The sequence below is a fragment of the Sycon ciliatum genome, chromosome 1 (genome assembly GCF_964019385.1).
Source record: "Sycon ciliatum chromosome 1, ocSycCili1.1, whole genome shotgun sequence".
NCBI lineage: Eukaryota > Metazoa > Porifera > Calcarea > Leucosolenida > Sycettidae > Sycon > Sycon ciliatum.
In genome coordinates this window covers 81,133,322-81,155,085 of record NC_088643.1, presented here as the reverse complement: position 1 = coordinate 81,155,085, position 21,764 = coordinate 81,133,322, and the positions used below count along the sequence as shown (strand labels likewise).

Here is a 21,764-nt window from a genome sequence, read left to right as displayed (position 1 = left end):
CGGTTTGGTTTTCTTCCGTTTTGGTGTACACCTTTTACGTTTTGCTCTTCGTACCGTGTAAATGAACCATGGATCCGAAAGGATTTCGTTGCGTTTTCGCCCCCAGCGTTGTCGTGTAAACGCAGCCTAAGTGAAATCCGACCCGAAGTGCAAAGCTGGTGCCCTTGACTAATTCCGATTACATCATTGCATTTGTGCATGTGTACGTCCAGCCGCATCCGTGCCACTTCCTGGGCGTGAAGGGCCGTACAAGTTGAGAGTGCAAGATAAGCACTATGACCCAGTATGGGTCAGATTTCACCGAGCGCAACTGTACAATCATACTGTGGGTGGGTATACTCCACCTCGGCAACAGTGCCACAAACACAGCGGACGCTTGCTATTCTGCTGGGATTGAAGTTCAAATTAGTACGTGTTGTGGCTGCATGGTTGATAGCAAGTATCCCGTACACGGGGGCTCATTTCACAGTTCAGTATAGCAATGCAGGCCGGGCTGAGCTAGGTAAAAGGATATCAGTGTGAACACTGCCATGACAACATGATGGCAGGCACGAGAACACACGGCTACAAGGAATATTTGTAGTGTGCATGCTTAGCTCTGAAGAATAGGGCTTCAATACTAGGTATTGCACAAGGTCACAGGCAAAGAAAGTGCAGTAGTGAAAAATATAGTAATAGTACCGGTATATAGTGCGACACAGGGCACTTCTCGCAGTATGCACAGAAGCAAGAAATTAGTTCTACCTGGACCAAGTATCGTAACATTGATAAGAGATTTGAAACACTGTGCCTAAATTTGCCACGCGCACACAATAATAATAAAAATGGGAGACTAGAGATACTGTTTGGACCCCCCCCCCCCCCATGTCTTTGGAATGAATCTTGACGTAACAGAGTTAGCTTCAGTGGCATGCCAGTAACAAAGCACGGGCATATCAAGGAGGGGAAAAGAAGAGCAGAAGGAAGAAAGGAAGGAGAAAGTGGCAGTAATCTAGCACACTCTATCAGCAGCAAAGTACTGTAGCAGCAGTCCAGCTGCTTACCAGTGAGTAGACTGTGAAACAGGGAAAGAACTTTTCCCGCCTCCACTATGTGACAGTGACACAGTATGAACCTCCGCGGGCTTACCACCACCACCACCGCTACCAGTCGGTGCAATGGTATTGCCACTGGTGAACGGCATGTGTCCCGTTGAGGACTTGAGGTAGTCCTGCAGGACACCGCCAGCGCTTCCTTCGCTGTTGCTGCAGTCACTGCTTGGCGCACTGATGCTGGCACCACTGCCACTTGTCCCCGAGCTGCTGGTGTGCGGTGGCTGCAGTGGAGCCAACCGCTCGGCCAGGCGATGCTGCATGAACTGTCGGCCGCCAATGTGCGTATAGTGCTGCTGCTGATGGTGCTGCTGGGTTGTACTGGCTGGCCTGCTGCTGGGCCAACGTGCAGCAGCAGCGGCGGCAGTTGTGGTGGTTACGTCAGTGGCAGTAGCAATGGCACTGGCTGACCTGCTCTCCATTTGCTGCTGATAAACTTGCTTTAGTTCATTGATAGCCAGCATCATCCTGCGCCGTGCACCAAATGTACCAATGCCGATGTCCTTCAGGTCGGCTTCATTAAGTGTCAAGAATATCGGAAGGTCGACTTCCTGCTCATCAAACGTCGCTTGGTACTTTTTTAGATCAAGGAGGCTTAGCAGACTGGACAAGTCGCGCACCTGCTCTGCACTCCAAAACGTGCTTCCAGCCGCCGGTGCTTTGCTTTCAGGCTTGCCGGCTGCTCCTGTTTCTGCCTGATCTGCTGTTCGCTGCCATGTCTGCCACAATGACCAGTTGACTTCCGTCTGGTTAAGAGGTCGGTTTTTCGACGGGGAGTCGCCAATAGAGCCAAAGGATGCCGTCATAGCGGCTTGGGTCTTTGTCGGAATCTGTTGTGCTGAACTTGTGGGATGGAAATGAGACTGCTTGACTGTAGAGTCAGTAGGCACCGGTATGGATCCCGGCATCAGTTCGTCTACCTCCTGCTGGTCTCCACCTCCATCTTTACCATCCCCAAGAGCAGAACCAGCTGCAGTTCCATCATCAGCCTCGTACATCGTTGTCATGCCAGTGACATTCTCGGTTTCGTACATTGTCGCCATGCTGGGGTTAAACTTTGGCTGCTGTGCCAGCTGTTCACGCAGCACATGCTCCGGGGAGGATTTACTAAAGCCATGTCCAGTCCATAGGTCTGTAGGAGTTCGTACGACCTCCGTTGTCAAGTGTCTGCCTTCTTGTATGGCTTTGGCCGCCTTTTGTCTCAGGACATCGTAGTCAGCTGGCACAGTGTTGACGTTACTTGATCCGGTCACTGTCTCCAGCATAGTAGCTGACTGCGTACTGGAAGATGAGAGGGCAGTGACAGATTGCTGCTGGCTCTGGCGGCTCAGTGCGGTACCTCGGTCAACAGCGGCCTGCAGTCGCGTTGCCGGATGAGTGCCTTGACCGGCCGCCGCTGAGAACTTGGATGAGAGTTGTGAATCCAAGGATGAGCTCTTCACCATGGCGTGCTGGTCTTTAGCTTGGGGTAGCTTCGCCAGGGCATCCATCATAGTGCGGCGGCCAGCAGAGTTGTTCAAGGCACTTCCAGTAAGTGCTGTACTAGTAGCTGGTTTGGCCGGCGACTCTGATGGTGTGCGGCGGGGTGAAAATCGCGGTGGTGTGTGAATGCCCGGCGGAGGTCCTCTGTGAGCTGACGATGAAGCACCATGCTCTCCATTATCCGACGAATGTCCGAAACTATCCGACAGCCCCGATATTTTCAAACTAGTAGCCGAGGGTAGGCTACCCAGAGCAAGCCGATCTCCATTGTCTGATCTAAAAATGTCCTCATTGAAACCTCTCTGGAACTGGAAGGGCTGGAGGTCAGCCGCCGTTTGACTACTATTGCTGCGATTGCTACTTTCCATTTGTAGTTGCTGAGCAGACCAGCTCAGTGACAGTGATCCTGCGGCCGGCCGTAGGTCGACCGAGTTGCCTGCGTCGGCCAATGGCTGCGCCTGCAGACTCTGCAGCAGCTGACTGCTGGTGAGCTTGCGCAGTGGGCTCTGCGCAGAAGACTTGCGGTCCAGCTGTAGCAATGCCCGGCGTGCGTCATACAGCTGCTGTGCCTTGCCCTCGCTACCCTTGATCTTGACACTGTGGCTGGTCTGCTTAGCTTTGGGCGTTATGGAAACGTGCACGTCGGAGTTTTCAGCCAAAGAGTCGGCAATGGAGGACAGAGCGGATGCGCTCAGTCCCTTCTCTTCCGGCACATCAAACATGAGCAGCAAGGGCAGGTGGTCAATGAACATGCGCCGCGCCGTGCACACAGCCATAGCATTGCCGCTCAGCATGATGCTGGACGAAGTGCCGGACGACGGGAAGACCACGTGGACACCGGTCTCTTTCTCGATCTGCTTGTAGTTGCTGTTGGATCGGCCACGCAATGCAGAGTGGTGCTGTGGTGCCACATCCATTGTTGACGTGACCAGCACCAGTGGCTTGCCAGCACAGTCTGCCGTCGGCCCTTTCCATTGCTCCCAGAGCTTTTCAGTAGCGTCCACCACGTCCCTCTCCTGGTACTGGCAACCGCGTACCTGGCAGAATAGGACGGAGGAACGCGATCGCGTGCGAAATGAGATGCTCACGTTGTGTGCCGTCAGAATCTGCTGTATGTGAGGAGCTGTGGAGTCCGGGTCGGTGTCCGGCGGCAGTTCGAAAGAGAACACAAGCGGCAGGATGGCACGTATCCGCTGGCGAGCAATGTCCACACACTCTGGCTGACCGGTGATGGAGACCTGGCTGCTCTTCTCCGCGTATGCACGCCGCTCACTGCCACTGCAATCTGGGAAGTGAATGTGGCAGTTGGTCTCCTCCATGATTGACCTGATGTTCGCGCCACCCTTTCCAATAACATGTGAATGCTCCGTGTGAGGCACGTCCATTTTCAGCGCTACTCGACTGGCCTTGGTGTCTAGCACTGCTACAATCAGCTCCTTAGCACGTGCTACATCGCTGGCAGCGCCTCGCACCTTCACATGTGGATCTTTCTTGGACTTTGCCCCGATCTTCAGCTTGCATGGCCAAGTGATGATAGTGTTAGTCTGCTTCATTATTCTCTGGAAGAATTGCTCGCCGCTTTCTTCCGTCGTCGCTGCTACTGTGGCCGCTGCTTCGCCATAACCGCCTCCTCCTTTCCAAGGCATACGACTCCTATCGTGCGCACCGGTCGCAGAGTTGGCAATCATCATCTCCAGTTTGCGGCGGTCAACTCGGAACCTCTCCTCCGCCTGGCCATCCTGCCCACCACCACCTTCGCCATCACCACCACCCATACCAGATACCAATGCGTGAGTGTGCAGTCCGTGTTCACCAGCTATCTCACTGCGATTTCCTCCTGCTGCTTGCAGTGGTGGTGGTAGCGAGCTGCTACTCGCCATTCTAGTCGTCACAGCAGATACAACAACAACAGTGGTGCCTGGTGGTAGTACTACTACTAGTAGTACACGCAGGTAGCAGTGATACTGATAGCAGGACTACATGTACTTCTAAATCGTGTATCAATAAACCGAAACGCACCGCTTGCGAGGACACAATGAATACTGGCAAGTCGGACACAACGAAGAGGATCGATTGGATTTCAGCTTCCTTCAACGTGCCGGCTATTCGGACTGTGGAGAAAGAATTGTCGAAAGACAAACAAACAGTCAAGTCGTTTGCATTGAATAAATTACAATGTGTTCTCGAAATGTCATCGTTTTCCAGACTGCCCAGCAGTATACCAGTATACGGTATGTTCGGACGATGTAGCGAGGATTGATTGTCCTTCGTGGCCGTGTGAGCTACAATCTGCCAGCGCCTGTGCATCATGGACATGGATACGAGCTAGACAGGTGACATGCTCGGAACACTGCTGGATGCGATCGCTCACCACTCTACTGTCGACATGTCGTAGATCAACTCGACTCGCGCGCTCCGGGACTGGTCGCCACGACATCAATGCCAGTCAGGATTCTGGAGGATTTTACGTAGCGGGACGGTCACGGTCCACCGGTCGGTGCATCACTTGCAAGCGTTGTCATGACGTGAAGTGCAGAAACAGAAAGAGAAAAGCGAAATCTACATGATCTGAACACAAAAAATTAATAATGCATGTACATACTATGTATAGTCATTGTATAAACAGTTCACTTGAATTTTCATTGAAATTTTCATTGAAATCAATGAAATGCCACGTAGATATGTTCCGTGAGAATTTGCGCAATCTACGATCCCGAGTCCGTCTTGTAGACCGACGTCCGTAGTCGTTGATCTACTGAGTCTGTCCGAACGCAGATTGAGTTTTCATCATTTAGAAAAGCGATCCTGTCAGCTTTTCTATTATTGTGTTAGTAATAGCAGCACCTTGACGTAGATCTACGTAGAATCTACCGAGCTAGCGATACGCTTAGTTGACAAGCCGAGCGAACCGGCGACAACGCAGTTACTCTGTGACGGCGGAGCCCGTTTTATTGACAATGCTGGAAAAGCTGCTGCCTGATTATACCCCCAAGTACAAGCTGGTGTGGTGCTTTTCAGTGGTAAGTCCGCCGCTATGTAGATCACAGCTAAGCATGGCCGCAACATATTATTATTATAGCAATAAAAACTTTAATGGCAGTTTTCTAAAAAAAGTTATTGTGTTCTAGTCCATGGACCCCGTCGAAAAAGTAAGAAATTAACGAAATGTGCTAGCCGAAAATTAAAATTTCACACAAAACCTCACAATAATCACAACACTTGAAATGCTGCTTTCAACACTAAACTTGTACTGCACAACAATTGGCAACATGCATGTCATGCATGCATAGGAAAGAGGATCACGAGGGGAAAAGGTCTTCTGCATGTAGCTTTTCATTCTGTGTGTGATTATTGTGAGGTTGTGTGAAATTTTAATTTTCGGCTATCACATTTCGTTAATTTCTTACTTTTTCGACGGGGTCCATGGACTAGAACACAATAACTTTTTTTAGAAAACTGCCATTAACCCTTTCAGTGCCAAGGGGGTCAGAAAAATTCAAATTTTTCTGAGTTGAGCCGAACTCAAATTTTTCATAGCTCAGCTGTATATCCACGGATCTTTACAAACGATGGCTCTCTGGAAAGATATCATGGCCAGGCAGACAGCTGTGAAGAGAAAATACAGCGAAAATAGTCTTTCTCGCGAGGGCGCCTGAGCGAAGTCCGTTTTCTGCATTTTCGTAGCATCTGCACTTTCTCACGCGCGCGATCGATCGCAGTGCAGTCAACTTTCAACGCACGGAATTCGGACAAAGTTGGCCCGAAAGCCACTGAAAATCTCGATGTTTTGATACCCAATACGCATGGGTTGCCGCGAAAGAAATAGAGAAACCCGCGATGCGCATACGTCATGTTTTCTACGCGCGACAATTGTTTGTCCGAGCGCGCGCACTTCAGGCTTCGCCCTGGCGATATCTATCCCCACGGACACAAAGCGATGTGATGAGTCGATAGCCAAGGTCTTTCTGAACACGTAGAGTGGTCGTTTGTAACTCTCCTGTGTGTAGAAGTGGAGATACGAATTTATTTGTACACACATACTCATTCTGGGCGACTAAAGTCGCCCGTGGCACTGAGAGGGTTAAGTAGGGATATCAGCGAACGCACTGCGCAGCCCATCTGCGCAGGTCAGCCTGGCCCATCTACGCGTGGCCGACAAAAAAACTCATGAACCCTTTCATTTTTTTGCAAAATAAATCGTGCGAAGAAGATGCACGGAATGGCTGAAAACTAGGCTGAGGAAAAGTAGCATCCAGAGACTCTCAAACAAATTCAGGGCCCATCGCTTCTGACAATGTCAGCGAAGACATCAGGGAGCTGATTGCAGCAACTCTCTACCAAGCGCGACGCTGGTTACTCACCAGGGCAGGGCGCTTCCATCGCGCAAGAAATGGCCGCGAGCGAGAAATGCAAGTCCGATTTTGGAACGATCCAACCAGGGTAATCCCTTGAAAATTGGCCTGAACACCTCTCATACTGGTGTTTCACGATGTGCAAACTTTCAGAGAAATCGACCGGGGAGAACGTGGTGAGCTCGTGGGTCCTCCTGTATCGCGTATGATTTGAATGGTCGCGGGGACAGAAGAACAGTAATTTTACGACTCCCAGCGGTGCAAACGGACCGCGGCCATGTTTTCTCTGTCGGCCGCGATCACGTTCAAAAAATCGATGACGCAATGCATGCGCAGAGGCCTGCGCAGTGCGTTCGCTGACATCCCTACATTAAGCAGTTTTTATTGCTATAATTTCTTTTGTTTTTTCTGTCACCAATGGAATGCCCTACTAGTATATCAATATGTAAATGATGGCCTTCACATTATACCAATTATACCGTATCATACGCATTGATGTGCAAGCCTTTTCTTGCAGAAAATGGCACTAGCATGTTCTTCTGCAGGGAAACATGTGAGTAGTGATGGACCGTGGTGATACTTTTTTTATACGGAGGTCAATCTGTGCATGTTGCTGTAGCAGAATTTCATGACTTTGTCATAAAATTGTCTTGCCTTTCAGATATTTCAGATTTCCCCACCCTCGATCAGATTTATTTGAGAAATGTAACCAGGTGCGTGTCGCAGATGTTTTTGTTGATTCTGTGTTTATAATGGTTTATAATCATGGGTTATCGTGATAAGGTCATCCTGCATCATATTGCACTGAAATCGTAATCCTGTTGATGTCGATACAACTTTTGGAAGTAGTTCAATGACTTCAAACTGGAAGTCCACGATTTTCTAAAACAACACAGCAAAGGAGGAACAATAAACATGTATTAAAATGTAAACAAATACATTGCGCAGTCCGCCACCTCGTTCCAACAACTACACTGATCCTGAGGATAAAAGAGGCAAGGCTATGGTTGGAGGTACTGAGAGATAAACAAGGCACTCCATAATAATAAAATCTTACACATCTTTTGGTGAGTATGAATGATATCCAGTCGAACCTCTTTAGGACGAACACCAAGGGACCAATGGTATTTATTCTGTGAGTTTGTCTTAACCTATTTTATAACCAGTGAATACAATTATTTCTCCAATAGACATACGAATAGATTTCTTCTACAGCGAAAGATTCTAAGCCACACCAACTCATTGACTCGTCTCGTATGAAACAAATGAGTCACTAGAGCGGTTTTGCAAAACGAAAATGCGTACAAACTTTCGTTCATTTTCATGAAGTGCAAAACTTCGCACGAACTTTCGCAACTTTGGACGCGAAACTTGCAGGGAACGCGAAATGAACTGTCGTAGGACATTTCGTGAGATCGGGTCATGGCGTAGATCTACGTGCACTTGGCCCGCGCAAACTACGAAAATGTGCAGAACGCAAAGTTCGTGCAAAAATTCGTACACACTTTCGCAAGGACTGTCGGGAAACTTCGTTCGAATTTTCGTTTTGCAGAACCTCTCTACTGAACCTTTCTTTAGCAACATGACGGCAACTGAAACAGCAACAGAGAAAGTACGATACATGTACAGCACCTTCTTGCAGGTACTACAAACAGATTGCAGATTGTAATTCTTGCTTTGGCGGCACGAAACTTTATTTGGGGCAGTGCAATCTCGGCGGTACTCACAAATAATAAATCAAACAGCCCAGACTCGAGTAAACAAATCCAATCATACAAGTACGAGATCTTCACGAGACGAGACTGCACCCATTGCCTTGTTTCGTATGAAGCAAACAAGTTTACTGAACCTCTCCACAATGGAGACTTTCCCTGATATGCGAATTTATTTTGCAAACTCGGTCAATGGGTCCTTGAACCTTTCCCTCCAGATTGGGAACTGCCAACGATAGTATGCCACTGACCAGTGCCTTATTTGTAACGTACCAATGTACAATGAATATGAGTATTTCGACAACACATCTAACATAAGCCTTACCGTCAAGAAGGTGAACTCGCGTTCTTCGTACACTGTAGACAAGGGCAAAGAGATAAAATGGATCTAAATCCGAATAAAATCAGCACACGTTTCCGTAAATGAAAGGGTGAGCATAAGCAAAATAATGAATCTGATATTCGCACAATCCCCTTGCTCAGAAACTTCCGTTCATCTATTCAACAATTCATAAGGTACCCTGTAAAAAGGCCCTAGGCCTGTGGGACTGCCCTATTCAAAATTTAATAATAATAATAAATAATAATCGAAGGAAACCGGTCAACTCAGAGATCACCTGTCATCGAGTATTCCGTAAAAGGAGGCCTCGGCAGCGGAAAAGCTAAATTTAGAAAAGAGATCCTGTCAGCTTTTCCATTATTTATTGCATTCCGCCCAAAATCAGCACACTTTTCGTAAATGAAAGAGTGAACACAAGCAAATGAATCAAAGGGAACTGGTCAACTCACCTGTCAGTAATATTCCGCGAAAGGAGGTCTCAGCAGCGCCGAAACGAAATAAGCCAGGCCAGGAGACGAAATATCCGAAACAGCTCATACAAGAAGCAGTTCCAAAGAAGGAAGTTCCTCGCGCATGCACATCCGAACACGGACTGCACTGCAACACAATGTCTGCCGTGCACGTGCACAAGCACGCGGCTACAACCGGCACCCGTACCGTTGGTAGATCTAATACCGAGCACCTTACGTAGAGACTTACGTAGCCTAAGTGAAATACCGAGCACCTTACGTAGAAAGTTACGTAGCATAGCGGTGTCGTTTTTCTTGCCATGTGAACACAATAATAGAAAAGCTGACAGGATCGCTTTTCTAAATTACAGTTTATGCTGACCTTTCATACAAACTTCCAGTCAACTTGCCCATCATGCTGGCGGCTTATACTGGGCATATAAGCCTCATACCTCATACAAACCCCATACAAACCCCATATAGACCGCCACCATAGAAACAGGAAGAAGTTGACTCAGTTTTTATGAAGGTCAGCATAAGTATAATACATCCCACTAGTACGCTTGTACGTGAAATATAAACCATCATACAAACCTCGGCTTCGCCTCGGTTTGTATGTCGGTTTATATTTCACGTACAAGCGTACTGCTGGGTTGTATTATATACTTATCACTCTCTTATTATTGACCCCCACAGAAACTTGTGATCTCTAAGCGGTCAAACAGGGGCGTAGCACCCGCTACGACTGGTACGACCATGGCCGTACCACTTTTCGAAAAGTGTGGTCCGTCCGGAACGTGCAAAACCGTAATAAAAAAATCAGGATCCATCGATGCATATCATAATTATGCGCATCAGACTTTGACCATTTTCTAGACTCGTAGATCTACTCGTAGATCTGCCATGCATCTGTGCATGTCCATGCACGTCTCTTCTGCCCGTGAAATATTTCTATGACTTATAAACTGTGCCAGAGGTTCCCAGAACGCAGGATTTTGTGTCTTTTTTACAAAAAAATTCCCGCGGGAGCTCCCCCGGACCCCCCTCCAAAACGGCCTTCGGCCGCGCCGACCTTTGGTCGTACCACTTCCAAAACCCCTCCTACGCCCCTGGGTCAAATATCAGCATATATTGACCACTTATTATTGACCACTAAGGGGCCGGTCACATTGAGGGAACAATCCTCAGATTCTAAACCGGGAATAATCTTTTCTGCTTTTCATCACGGTCACACTGGATACGCACAATGAAAATAATCTCACCTAGTACCTACACGAGCTACATTTTTTGTCACCGTCCGCTTCTGGCAGTCTATCAACTCCGCTCCTGGGCCAGAGCTGCATCAGCACAGCCTCTATAGTATCGCTCCACTTCAGAACGCAATAAAAAACAAGGCAACTCAAAGAAATCCAGTGGAAGCCGCGGATGATTATAATCTTCGGCGGAAAAGCGAGGCCTCGAGCTGATTTTCACCGAGTGGATTAAATCTCTCAAATCTCCCGCTCAGCGGCAACTATCCATGGTAACCACGGATTTTTTCAAATTTTCCCTCAGTGTGACCGGCCCCTAAGGGCCTGGTCAGACTGCGGCAACTTTCCAGTGCCTGACGAAAAAAGAAAAGCGTCCAGAATTTGAATCGCGATCACACTGCACATGTGGGGAGAATGAAAATTCAAAATTCATTTCGAGCGTCAAGTGGTAATCTCCACAAACGACGTCGAATTCCTTCACCTTGGGGATCACCAACACCTTCAGTGCAATCCTTGCAACCATCCTTATGAGTTTTGTCGTTGTCCGTGGCCAATTAGCTCCTCGATATCGAGATGAAAAAAATCAGTGAATATCAGCGTCAACTCCTGTTTGGAGCGGAAAAGCGTGGTCCGTTCCCACACTTGATTTATCGAAATTATCGTGTGTAAGAAATATCGGAAATAAGAATAGAAAGTTGTTTTCAAACACCCACGCTATAACCGATACCTAGTACCTACTCGGGATTAATTTTATTATTATCTTACAGTACCTACAGCCACGGTCAACTGGGTACTCACTACTCGGAGTGAGGGTAACATGGATGCAGCTAACGAGGTTAGCCCCCTTGTCGGGCATTGGTTGTGAGACTTACCATCTCACCCTCGCCGTTAGCCGCTGCATCTGCCACCTTGGTGTCACACTCACAGGCATGGTGGTGGCCTGGCACATGCGAAACTTCCTAAGCTGGTTGTGTTTCTCAATACAATTGTATAGCCAGTTGTAACGCGGACGTGCGAACTTTACTTTACTTACCTAGGTACATGTATATCGGTGAGCTGTGCTAGAAAACTGGAATAGTGATGCGCACAGCAGCAGGGTCTGAGAACTCTGAGGTGTGACTAGTAATAGGTGGCAAAAAATGCAATACGTGAGAGTGACACCATCTGTGCGACACACATGGGACCCAGCAGCAGCAATGGATCATGGCGGAACGTAGCAAGGAAGCCAAGTGCTGCACAACTACCCTGTGATGAATACAGCATGGACCTTTCTCCTCCTCCTCCTTAACCCTCTTATTTCATTCCATTCCGCTCACCTTCGCTTCCATGTAATTGGGCTTGTAGCCCGTGTGTACCGTAAAGTCCGCCGCAAACGCCCACTTCGCAGCAAACGCCCACTTCGCAGCAAACGCCCACTTCGCAGCAAACGCCCACTTCGCAGCAAACACCCACCCCAGCGGGTCCATACTATTTTCGTCTTTTTCAGGTCAATATAGTTGTAGAAAACTGGCATGAAGGTCGAATGCGTACGAAAACGGCTGTAATACCTACAAACTGCCTATGTCTTACCAGGAGGCTCTGCCAAAGCGATTGTCATTATCTTGCTGCAAAGAAAAACTTCTGTCGAGATTTCCTTTCATTCGATAAATGAGTCGTCTTTGTGGTAGTTCGCTCTCCATGTGGTAATGCCGTAGAATCCATCTGGTGTTCATGAAATTTCTGCAGTGCCACGATGTCGCGCTTTCAGAATGGAACAGTGATTGTTCTGACGAAGCGTCATTCAACGACTTGACTGGTCGCAGTATTGCAGTTGCAAGTCGAACAGGGTACATGCATGTCACAGAAGCTACACCTACAAAGTCGCTGCTAACTTGTTGAAAACTCTGAAGTGCTCGAGAAAAACACTTGCCTTTGAGCGTTGTGTGATTTGGAAATGATGGCTTGAAACACCGTCAGAAGTGTATTTGGTTCCTGCAATACTCTGTTCTTCGCTACCTTGTTATTCAGAAGAAACTCCCGTTTGGATTTGCGAAATAAAACAACCATCATCATAAAATCACTACGAGCTAGCTCGTGGCTAGTGCCTAAAGAGATTTTGAAACCAGGACAGTGGACATAGTTTACCGTAGCAAAGCGCTCTTCACGTTACGGTGTGAGATACACTTTCGTACAGTAGGGGTGTCAGTGTGTGTACAGGCCAGCAGATCTTGCAAAAATGGGGTGGGCGTTTGCAGCGGACTTTACAGTACTTGCGAATTCAATTAAAAAAAATACATACGCAGATTGAGTATTTCGCTCCTGCTCTTGTACTAGTTGAGTACTCTCGTGTGAGGTAGTGCCTTCAGGCCCTTCACTGTTTGCATTACGCAGAGCTCACAGACTTGTCAGTTTGAGCACTCTGGCAAGGTACTTTTGGGCCTGCTTTAAATCTGGCTTTGGAAGATCTGTTTTTCATGGCTATCAGGTTCGGCCCCATACACACACACACACACACACACACACACACACACACACACACACACACACACACACACACACACATGCGCACGCACACACACTGAAAAATAAAGTTACCGATGATGCATACGCATTCCGCGTACACATCACAAACATACATCACACACACACACACACACACACACACACACACACACCTGACCTGACCTGACCTTTGACGCCCATCGCCGGAGGCGATAATAGCAATGCTACGGCAGAAGCCATAGCAACTTGTGCTGGGATTGCACCATTCAACAGCTTGCAAGGCGGAAGAATTGACCGTCACTATTCACACACACACACACACACACACACACACACACACACACACACACACACACGCGCGCGCGCGCGCGCACACATCACCCCCTCCCCCCACACACACAGCCCTTCCACGTACTGTACAGCGGACACTAAGACTTCCGGCATAATGCGGAACTAAAATTAACGTAACACTTCTGTACCTTGGCAGAATCACTTCAAATTTTCTGTGAAGGTTGCAAAGAGATGGAGGGTTCCCTTCAACTAAAGAAAGAGATCAGAAATATCTATTTGAAACCTTCGCGCAAATTTAACGCATGAGCAACTCTTAACCAGGATTCACAGAAGTATACAATTAACAGACTGAAAAAGAGATACTTACAATACGGCATTAGAAAACCTTAGAGAACCTTAGAAAACCTTAGAAAACCTTAGAGACGCTGCGCATATACATGTACATCCAGTAAGCAGAACAAAAGTTAATTCAATGCGTAGCTAATGCAGTACAGAATCCAAAAAGATATACTTTGTGGGGTCTACAAATAAGCACAACACTAGTAGCGTGTACAAAAGAGAAAGACCAAGGAACTACAAGTTACGCTATACTGTCCACTAACACCACCAGGTACTAAACAATCAGCTCATGCGATAACATTGCCGTCGGTCAGTGTCGTGCAATGTTATCGCATGAGCTGATTGTTTAGTAACTGGTGGTGTTAGTGGACAGTATAGCGTAACTTGTAGTTCCTTGGTCTTTCTCTTTTGTATAAATTAAACCATGGCTCTCCATCTGAGTCCATTCCTGCACTAGTAGCTTGGTTAAGAGTTCCGTTTTCACCTAAAAAAATGGAAGAAAAAGCTCACTTTTTGGTGTCCGGAGCACTGATCTCAACACAGAGTACATACTTTAGAATCCGCCTGCCTCGCATGTGACACCTTCATCATCCAATGTGTCTTCCTGTATACCCTTTCGTACTGTTCTTCGCTTCTTCCTTCCGCTGCTGGCTTTGCCCCAATGGATCTATTTCTCTTTGCATCCTTCTGCCTTTCCTCATCAAGCTGGGCGAGTGCTGCTGCAGTGAATTCGCCCTCTGGCAAGCCCATTGCCGTGAGCCGAAGCCTGTTTTGGGACACATCTGCCACACCAGTCCGTTCAAACTTCCATTCCTATTCTGCGTGGCTCCACGTAAACACCTTTCCAGGAGACTACGCTCAGTGAGGCGCAAGTAGATAGGCTTGATCGCTTTAAAAAATGGCGTCTGGTATAGCATCATGGTGAGTATATCTCCCCACCACACGGCTCCTGCTGCCACTTGCACCAGCTCTCAGTTCCAGTTGGACAAAAGTGGTGCTCAGGCTTGGTATCAGTACTACTATCGGATACCCGGTGCATCAGTGATGCCCAAATGCCCTTGGTCATGGATTGTCGAGCTTCCTTTCACGTAAATGTCGCCATCGTTCTTAGCAGGACCCTGGCCACTCGTCAGCTTCGTGGGGTAAAAGTTAGTTGCGATGCGCTCCACTCTTTCTGACTGGAGCACTCGCCTTATTGCCGGTGATACTCATAGAAGCGCACGGCGACCATATCCCTGAGCTCCCTCGTGAGCTTGACGACGACTTGACCGTACTTCCCTTTTCTAGCCGTGCCTTTTACTTTGATACACGCGATTGGGCCTTCAATAATGAAACCTAGAGCCTGCGGATAGGTCAGGGTAAGTCCTACCCCTTGACTTGTGCCTGGTTTGCAGGCCTTTCACAACACCATCCACTACAAACTCCATGGAAGATTTGGCAAGCATTTTGGATGAGAAAATGGGAGAGCAGGTCATCATCCGTTTGGCTGCTCTTCAGCGAGCACGGTCATGACTGTGCGCTGGGCGCCTTGCTGTGCTGTGCGACAAGAGGTGGAGTGGAATCCTCGCTTGCCCCCTCAGTACTGTTCCGCCAAGGAGCCGATCAGGACCTCGTCAAAGTCATGAGTGATGAACGCCTGATATGAAGTTCATTTTCATCTCTGCAGTCGTCTGTTACTGTACGGAGGAAATCTTTTCGACTCGCATGTCCAGGTAGATAGGATAGCCTGGTGTGATGAGCTCACCGGTGTTGAATTTGAGCCAGAAGGTCATCTGGCGCACACTTTCGTTTTGAAGCATGATCCGTCTGTCGCTCTGTGAGAACACATGGTTGTTCACACCGCTCAGGGTTTGCACGAGAAACGTTTTCACAACTCTCGAGTCCATGTTATCCTTGTATTCAATCGAGGGACCGATGAGATTCGTGTACAGCAGAACCATCCTGCGTCCGATCGTACGGTCCACAGCATGTGGAAGAACCCTCACACCCCTCATGACATAGTGCGTCAAAAACAATTTCCTGCATAGAAATGCGGTACCGACTGTATTGTTTGTTTGTTTGTTGCCAGGTTCTCTTGATTGCGTCCACAGGTCTTGTGATCTTCTTTCAAACATGTTATTCCGAGGCAGCGCACAGTTCAGAGTTACAGGGCGAGCCTTGGTACACAGCTATGCACGACCAGTCAACACTGGCTAAGAACTGGGCGACATCTGCAGTATGTGTATCCTGTCTCTGCTGCATTGTGCTTGTGGTGCATGGTGGCGGTGGTGCACAGTGTATGGTGGTGGTGCATGGTGTATGGTGGTGGTGGTGGTGGTGGGGGCTGTGTGTATGTGCCGCGTGCATGCGAGCGTGTGTGCGTGCGTGCGTGCGTGCGTGCGTGTGTGTGTGTGTGTGTGTGTGTGTGTGTGTGTGTCACAAGTTTCTTCTTGGTTATACGTGTAGACGGCTTTGCAGTCTATTTCATTGTGATGCTCTACTGGTACACAGACCAGAGGGGCATACATGTCTTCCAGTGAGATTTAACTGCATTATTATACTTCAAATAGCGAGTCAGTGTATCCAACAGGCACAGACACACAGTTCTCTCTTTGAGAGTTTGTTGGAAAGTCGATTCTCCTTACAAAGTGTATTCACAGAACTCGACATTTGACGTTTTCAATCCTGCCTTGGTGGATGCTGTGGTCATCACTCTTCCAGCTACTATCTTGCTTCTTGTGTCACTGCTGTCACAGCTGGTTTTCAAGAAGAATCCGAAAAAGGTAAATACCACAGGTGTGTCGGCTTGGAATATAGGGTACACTCGGGCATTAACTTAACCAGCGGTACAGCACGCCATACATGTATGGTGTCATTCGACTACATTTCATGCGCTGCAACCCATCATTGCTCTAGCATGTAGCTTCTACATGTTGTCCGTTCTGAGTGAAGGACAAACTAGGAAACTTTTGCTTTTGGTAAGGTCTTGAATGCACTGGTACCCATTAAGTTAGGTTACCAAAACTTTGAAGTCTGACGTGCGGCTTATGCTCTGAATGTTAACAAAAATACCATGTTTGGGCCCAAAAGGGGGTGGGGGTTAGCCTTCGGTGCGGATAACACCCCGGAAGATGCGGCAGTTGTTATGACTCTGTTTCAAGCCGAAAAACCGAAAGCGTATCTGAGATGCCCATCCTTCGTGTTGTCCATGGTGTGTGGACACCTCTGGATTTGTTTTGCACCCGGTAAGCGCTATTGTTGCAAGTGTGTCTACGTGCAATAGGGTGTGGGCTACAGCCGCTGGAGCAGCCCTCCCCCCCCCCCCCCCCCATACACATATAAATAATAATTATACACCCTCCCTGCTCCTCATGTACCCCCCCCCCCCCACACACATCCTCCCTACTCATCATGTACCCCCCCCCCCACGCACACCCTCCCTACTCATGATGTACCCCCCCCCCCCCCCTCCACCACACACACATACCCTCCGGACTCCTCATGTAACTGTTACCCCCCCCCCCCCCACACACACACACCCTCCCTACTCCTCGTATACCCCCCCCCCCCCTCCCCCCTCAATTGTAGAAGGCTTGGTACAGGATGCGTATTGAACAGGATCCAAGCTGCGAGCTCCCCCTGTAAGGACGTGTTCAGTCGGACTGATGACCGGTAACGCCACTCACACTGCCATGAAAGACCTTTCATGCTATGCTGCCAAGGCTAACAACGCATGGTCATCAAGTTTTGCCACGACAACTTTCCAATTCCGCCAGTTTTTTCCCCGCGTGGCACCAGGGTATACGGCTGGCCGTATCAGAGCAATGGACGACGTCGGGACAGTTCGCTGATGACAGATCTGCTCAGTCTATTCCGCTCCATGTGCGTTTGATTGAGCCTTGTGAAAACAGGCCTCGAGAACTTTGAATAGTGTTTTTTTAAAATGAGCCAGGCTGTTTGTTGCAGCTGCTGTTTCCTCCTTATGAATGGGAATAATTTGTCAGTGGAAATTCCCTCCTCGCAAGAGCCGATGTTGTCAGCATGGCAAGACCATACCTGAACTGGGCAATGGCTGTAAGGAACACTGCAGTAGTTTTCTTTTCTAACCGCTCTGCACTCCGTCTGGTTTATACAATCATGGTTTTAGATTCCAGAGATGACAATCATTGGCCTTCTACTGTTGACCGTTGCCATTGGCTGCCTCCTCAAATCGACACTGGTCAATATGCAACTGCGGCAATATTCATGTAAGCAAGGCAACGCTGGCACTCTAGTTCGTTTTGTTTGGGGATGAGGGTAGTTTCTTGAATTTCTTCCCATTGCCTTCGATATCAGAAGGGTCAAATGTATGCCAATTTTAAAAAAAATTGTTCCCTAGACTTATTCACGATCAGTTTGGCCACTCCGAGCCCTGCTGATGCGATCTAACTGTACTGAAATCGCGGCGTAATCGTAGTCACATCAATAAATACAACAAACGAAAATGCATGGAATACTGCTCTCAATTCTGCTGGGTTTTCCTAGTGACTCCAAATTGTTAAAAGGGCCAGTTTAGTCTGAGCTTCTTTAATCCAGTACCCTTGATTTCTGGCAGGATTTCTCCAAAAAGTTGACTGTTGCGTCAAGCTCTTTTATTCTGCGCCCATGCATGTTAAAAACATGTGCACTACAGTCTACAGTTAAAGCACCCGAACTTAGCAGTCAAGTGTCAAGTTCGGCAAGAAGCGTGTATTCCTAGTTGGAACAACCAACTTCAGAACTGTGCGCCACCGTGCACTCACTACTGTATACTAGTACTTGTACTTAGATTAAAGGTTTGTATTAAATGTTGTTGTTGTTGTTGTTGTTGTTGTTGTTGTTGTTGTTGTTGTTGTTGTTGTTGTTGTTGTTGTTGTTGTTGTTGTTGTTGTTGTTGTTGTTGTTGTTGTTGTTGTTGTTGTTGTTGTTGTTGTTGTCATTCAAGCATGTACATTGTATGAGACTACAGTACTGTCGGGCGCCGAAGAACGGAGCGTCTAAGAACGGCCAGGCTAGAATTTTACCAAGCACAGCATACCAATATATACACGGTGACTCAACTGTTTAGAGACAACAACTGTCATGCATTAAAATAAGAACGGTCTAGGCTAGGAGGCTGAGCTCTATGGCAACCGGCAGAACTGTAGTACCAAGTATAGTCCCCTCTGATAGCAAGAGCTCAAGTATATGTATACTTGGCATGTGTGGCGGGCCTACTGGCGGCATTGCGTTTGGATGTTTGTTAACCCAGAACCCCCGTTCATCCATCATATTTCTGCCAAATCTGCCAAACGAAAGCTCCATGATGAAAAAGGTCTGTATATTGCAGACCTAATTCGGAGCAAAGATTTTAATACTCCTGGTGGTGGCAGTCAATTTTTCTTCAGACTTTTCAGCTTTCCATTCCCTCAACTAGTATATTATTATTATTAAAAGCATATCCGCGAAGGTGGTGGGGGTGCCACTTTCGCTTATGCCATTCAGGATTGATGTCTGAAAAGATTAATCAGTGCCTGGGATGGACTGGTTGTTCAGTGCAAGTCCCTGCCAGGAAGACACGTAATAATATACTTTGCTTTATTGTAGCTTAAAATAAAGGAAAACTGCTGGCATAAATCACGACTCAAACTGATGTTACTAACTCTTGGCCAGTGATGAGTGTAGCTGTCCAGCTTTCAGTCACTGTGACTGCTTGATGGAGATCCGTGCCTTAGAACTGACTGCTTGATGGAGATCCGTGCCTTAGAACTGACTGCTTGATGGAGATCCGTGCCTTAGAACTAGCTGCTTGCACTGAGTGCTGTCTCGTCGTCAGTCTGGTTTTTAAAGTCGGTGGTGTATTGTTACTTGCTTGGCATTTCTGTGTAGACCCGACAACATATTCCATCGTCCCCGGCGTGTTCTTTGGTTATGTTGCCAGCGCTTTTATAGCAACGGTGAGGTTTTCCGATTGGTTCTGTGACTGTCTTTTGTCGGTTGCGTCTGACAGTGTAAATCTTTTATTGATCCACAAATGTCTTGACGGGTATGCAGAAAAGTGATAATATACTGCAATTTCCAAAGATTGTTTTCTTGAATACAAAATTACAAATTCAACGAACGAGTAACTAATCTACCATTCCCGTATGCCAGTGATGTACATTGAATCATATTTAAATGAAAAAATGTGTGTCTTCATTCCGGGGGTGCCATTACCAATTACAGTTTCCAGCTTTATCAGGATCTCCACACTAAGCAGCTGACTAAAAGGAGTATGGAACATGTTGTGTGATTTGGGACCGACACGTGTGTTGGGACCGACACGTGTGTTGTATTGTGGTTTCCTCCTTCTTGCGCTTACAGTCTGGCTCAGTGTGGATGATCTGGCCGGGACCAGAGACGCCAGAAGCCAGTCATCCGGCTAGCCCCGAGGAGATCCCACTGCAACGACTCGACGGACATGACCTGCCGCCAATGATTCAGCCCGTTCGTCTCCAGCAAGCAAGCCCTGCAGCTGGCGATGACGCTCTGCAGGAAGACGAACAATGGCGGCGTCTGCAGACAGAATCTGAAACAGCAGCAGGAGTGTCCTGAAGTCCTGATTCACATTCACTACCCAAGCAGCATAAGCCTATTACTTAGGCGTTCTATCTTCCATCACCCATCATCAGATGTGCCGTTATGCTCGCATTTTGGTGCCATCACTCGCCGCTACATCAGAAGTCTACTGCAGTGATGGAGTAACTGGTAGTAATGTTAGCACAGCAGTGGTACCCCAGCACTTTCAGTGTACTGATCGCAGGGGGTATTTGCATATCAGTTTTCTGCACTGCAATGTTGCCAAGTCGCGTGAGCAAGGCTAGTTTCCATCTTTTTTTCCGTGTGCTGGAAGTCGAGCTGGAGGTGATGGAGCAAGTCGCGCTGGTGATGCCATGGTGCAAGTCGCGTTGGTGATGCCATGGTGCAAGTCACGTTGGTGGTAATGGTGGTGGACTATATACTATGCTGGCCAGGAACCCGGCCTATGGTTGTCAGTGCGTATTATGTGTCATGTTGCTGTGAAGCAGCGCACGCTACAACACAACAGTATTGTTACTGGAATCAACAAACAGATCACAACCGGCCTTTCAGGAATGTACAGTACACACGGACACAGTCTTGTTTGATTTGGGACAGTGTCTCTACTGCTGCTGGTGGCCATGCTCTGCACTGTCGTCCTTGGGTCTTCAAGCGACTGGGTTTACTGCTTTCTGCTGCCCATAGCTACATGACTACTCTAGTAGTATATAGCACCACAGCTCTGTCCAATGAAACACGAGAACGTGGCTTGCATGCACAGCCACCATACATGTTACTGCATTGGATTACGGTGAGCTGCACAGTGTATGCATGACACTGTGGCCGAGTGAGTGCAGATTTCACTGGCCATCACAGCAGTATGATTGTGTTGCTGTGCTACCATTATCCTAGCCTACCCTGATACAATGAAATAGCGATTGGAGACGCTGCACTGCTCCATTCTGCTTGGTGCAGAGGTGTAGCCGCGGCTTTCATTCATACCCTGCCGCCACTCACAGCACCCCCCCCCTCCCCCCCCCCCCCCCCCCACTGTTCCAGTGACGCATTCAATGTTTTTGCCAAACTTGCTCGTCGCCAGCTACTTTTTACAAGCAAAGGCTGATACGTGTACAAGTACACGCGCACGTATGATGAATACCCGCCGTTGAATGCATGACTGGACTGCAATATAATAATTATTATGTCCTACTTTCGATACGGTGACAATCAAATTGAATCAATGCATGCTGCATAAAAAAATCACACGCAACATGCCGCTGAGTGGGCACAAGAACACAATGTTGCTGTATATGCATTGTGCTCCTTCATGTGCATTTTCCATGCATCCTTGAATGATCCTTCGCATAATTCAGTATCAGTTCACCAACAAAATAAGGGTTCTCTGGATATCAGGAAGACAGAAAAAAGCATTTTAAAATGTCA

At 47.8% G+C, this 21,764-nt stretch overlaps 2 protein-coding genes across 2 annotated transcripts; one reads left to right on the top strand and one right to left on the bottom strand.

The window, feature by feature from the left end:
• Positions 1-267: 267 nt before the first annotated feature.
• LOC135805805 (protein bicaudal C homolog 1-like) lies at positions 268-4,936 on the bottom strand. Its single transcript, XM_065319907.1, has one exon. It carries the CDS (start codon positions 4,451-4,453, stop codon positions 1,040-1,042), a length of 3,414 nt encoding a protein of 1,137 aa, XP_065175979.1. The 5' UTR covers positions 4,454-4,936; the 3' UTR covers positions 268-1,039.
• A 41-nt stretch (positions 4,937-4,977) lies between these two features.
• LOC135805806 (uncharacterized) lies at positions 4,978-21,764 on the top strand. Its single transcript, XM_065319908.1, has 6 exons — positions 4,978-5,593; positions 15,856-16,008; positions 16,427-16,549; positions 17,914-18,013; positions 19,653-19,720; positions 20,127-21,764. The coding sequence occupies exons 1-6, from the start codon at positions 5,531-5,533 to the stop codon at positions 20,355-20,357; spliced, it is 738 nt and encodes a 245-aa protein (XP_065175980.1). The 5' UTR covers positions 4,978-5,530; the 3' UTR covers positions 20,358-21,764.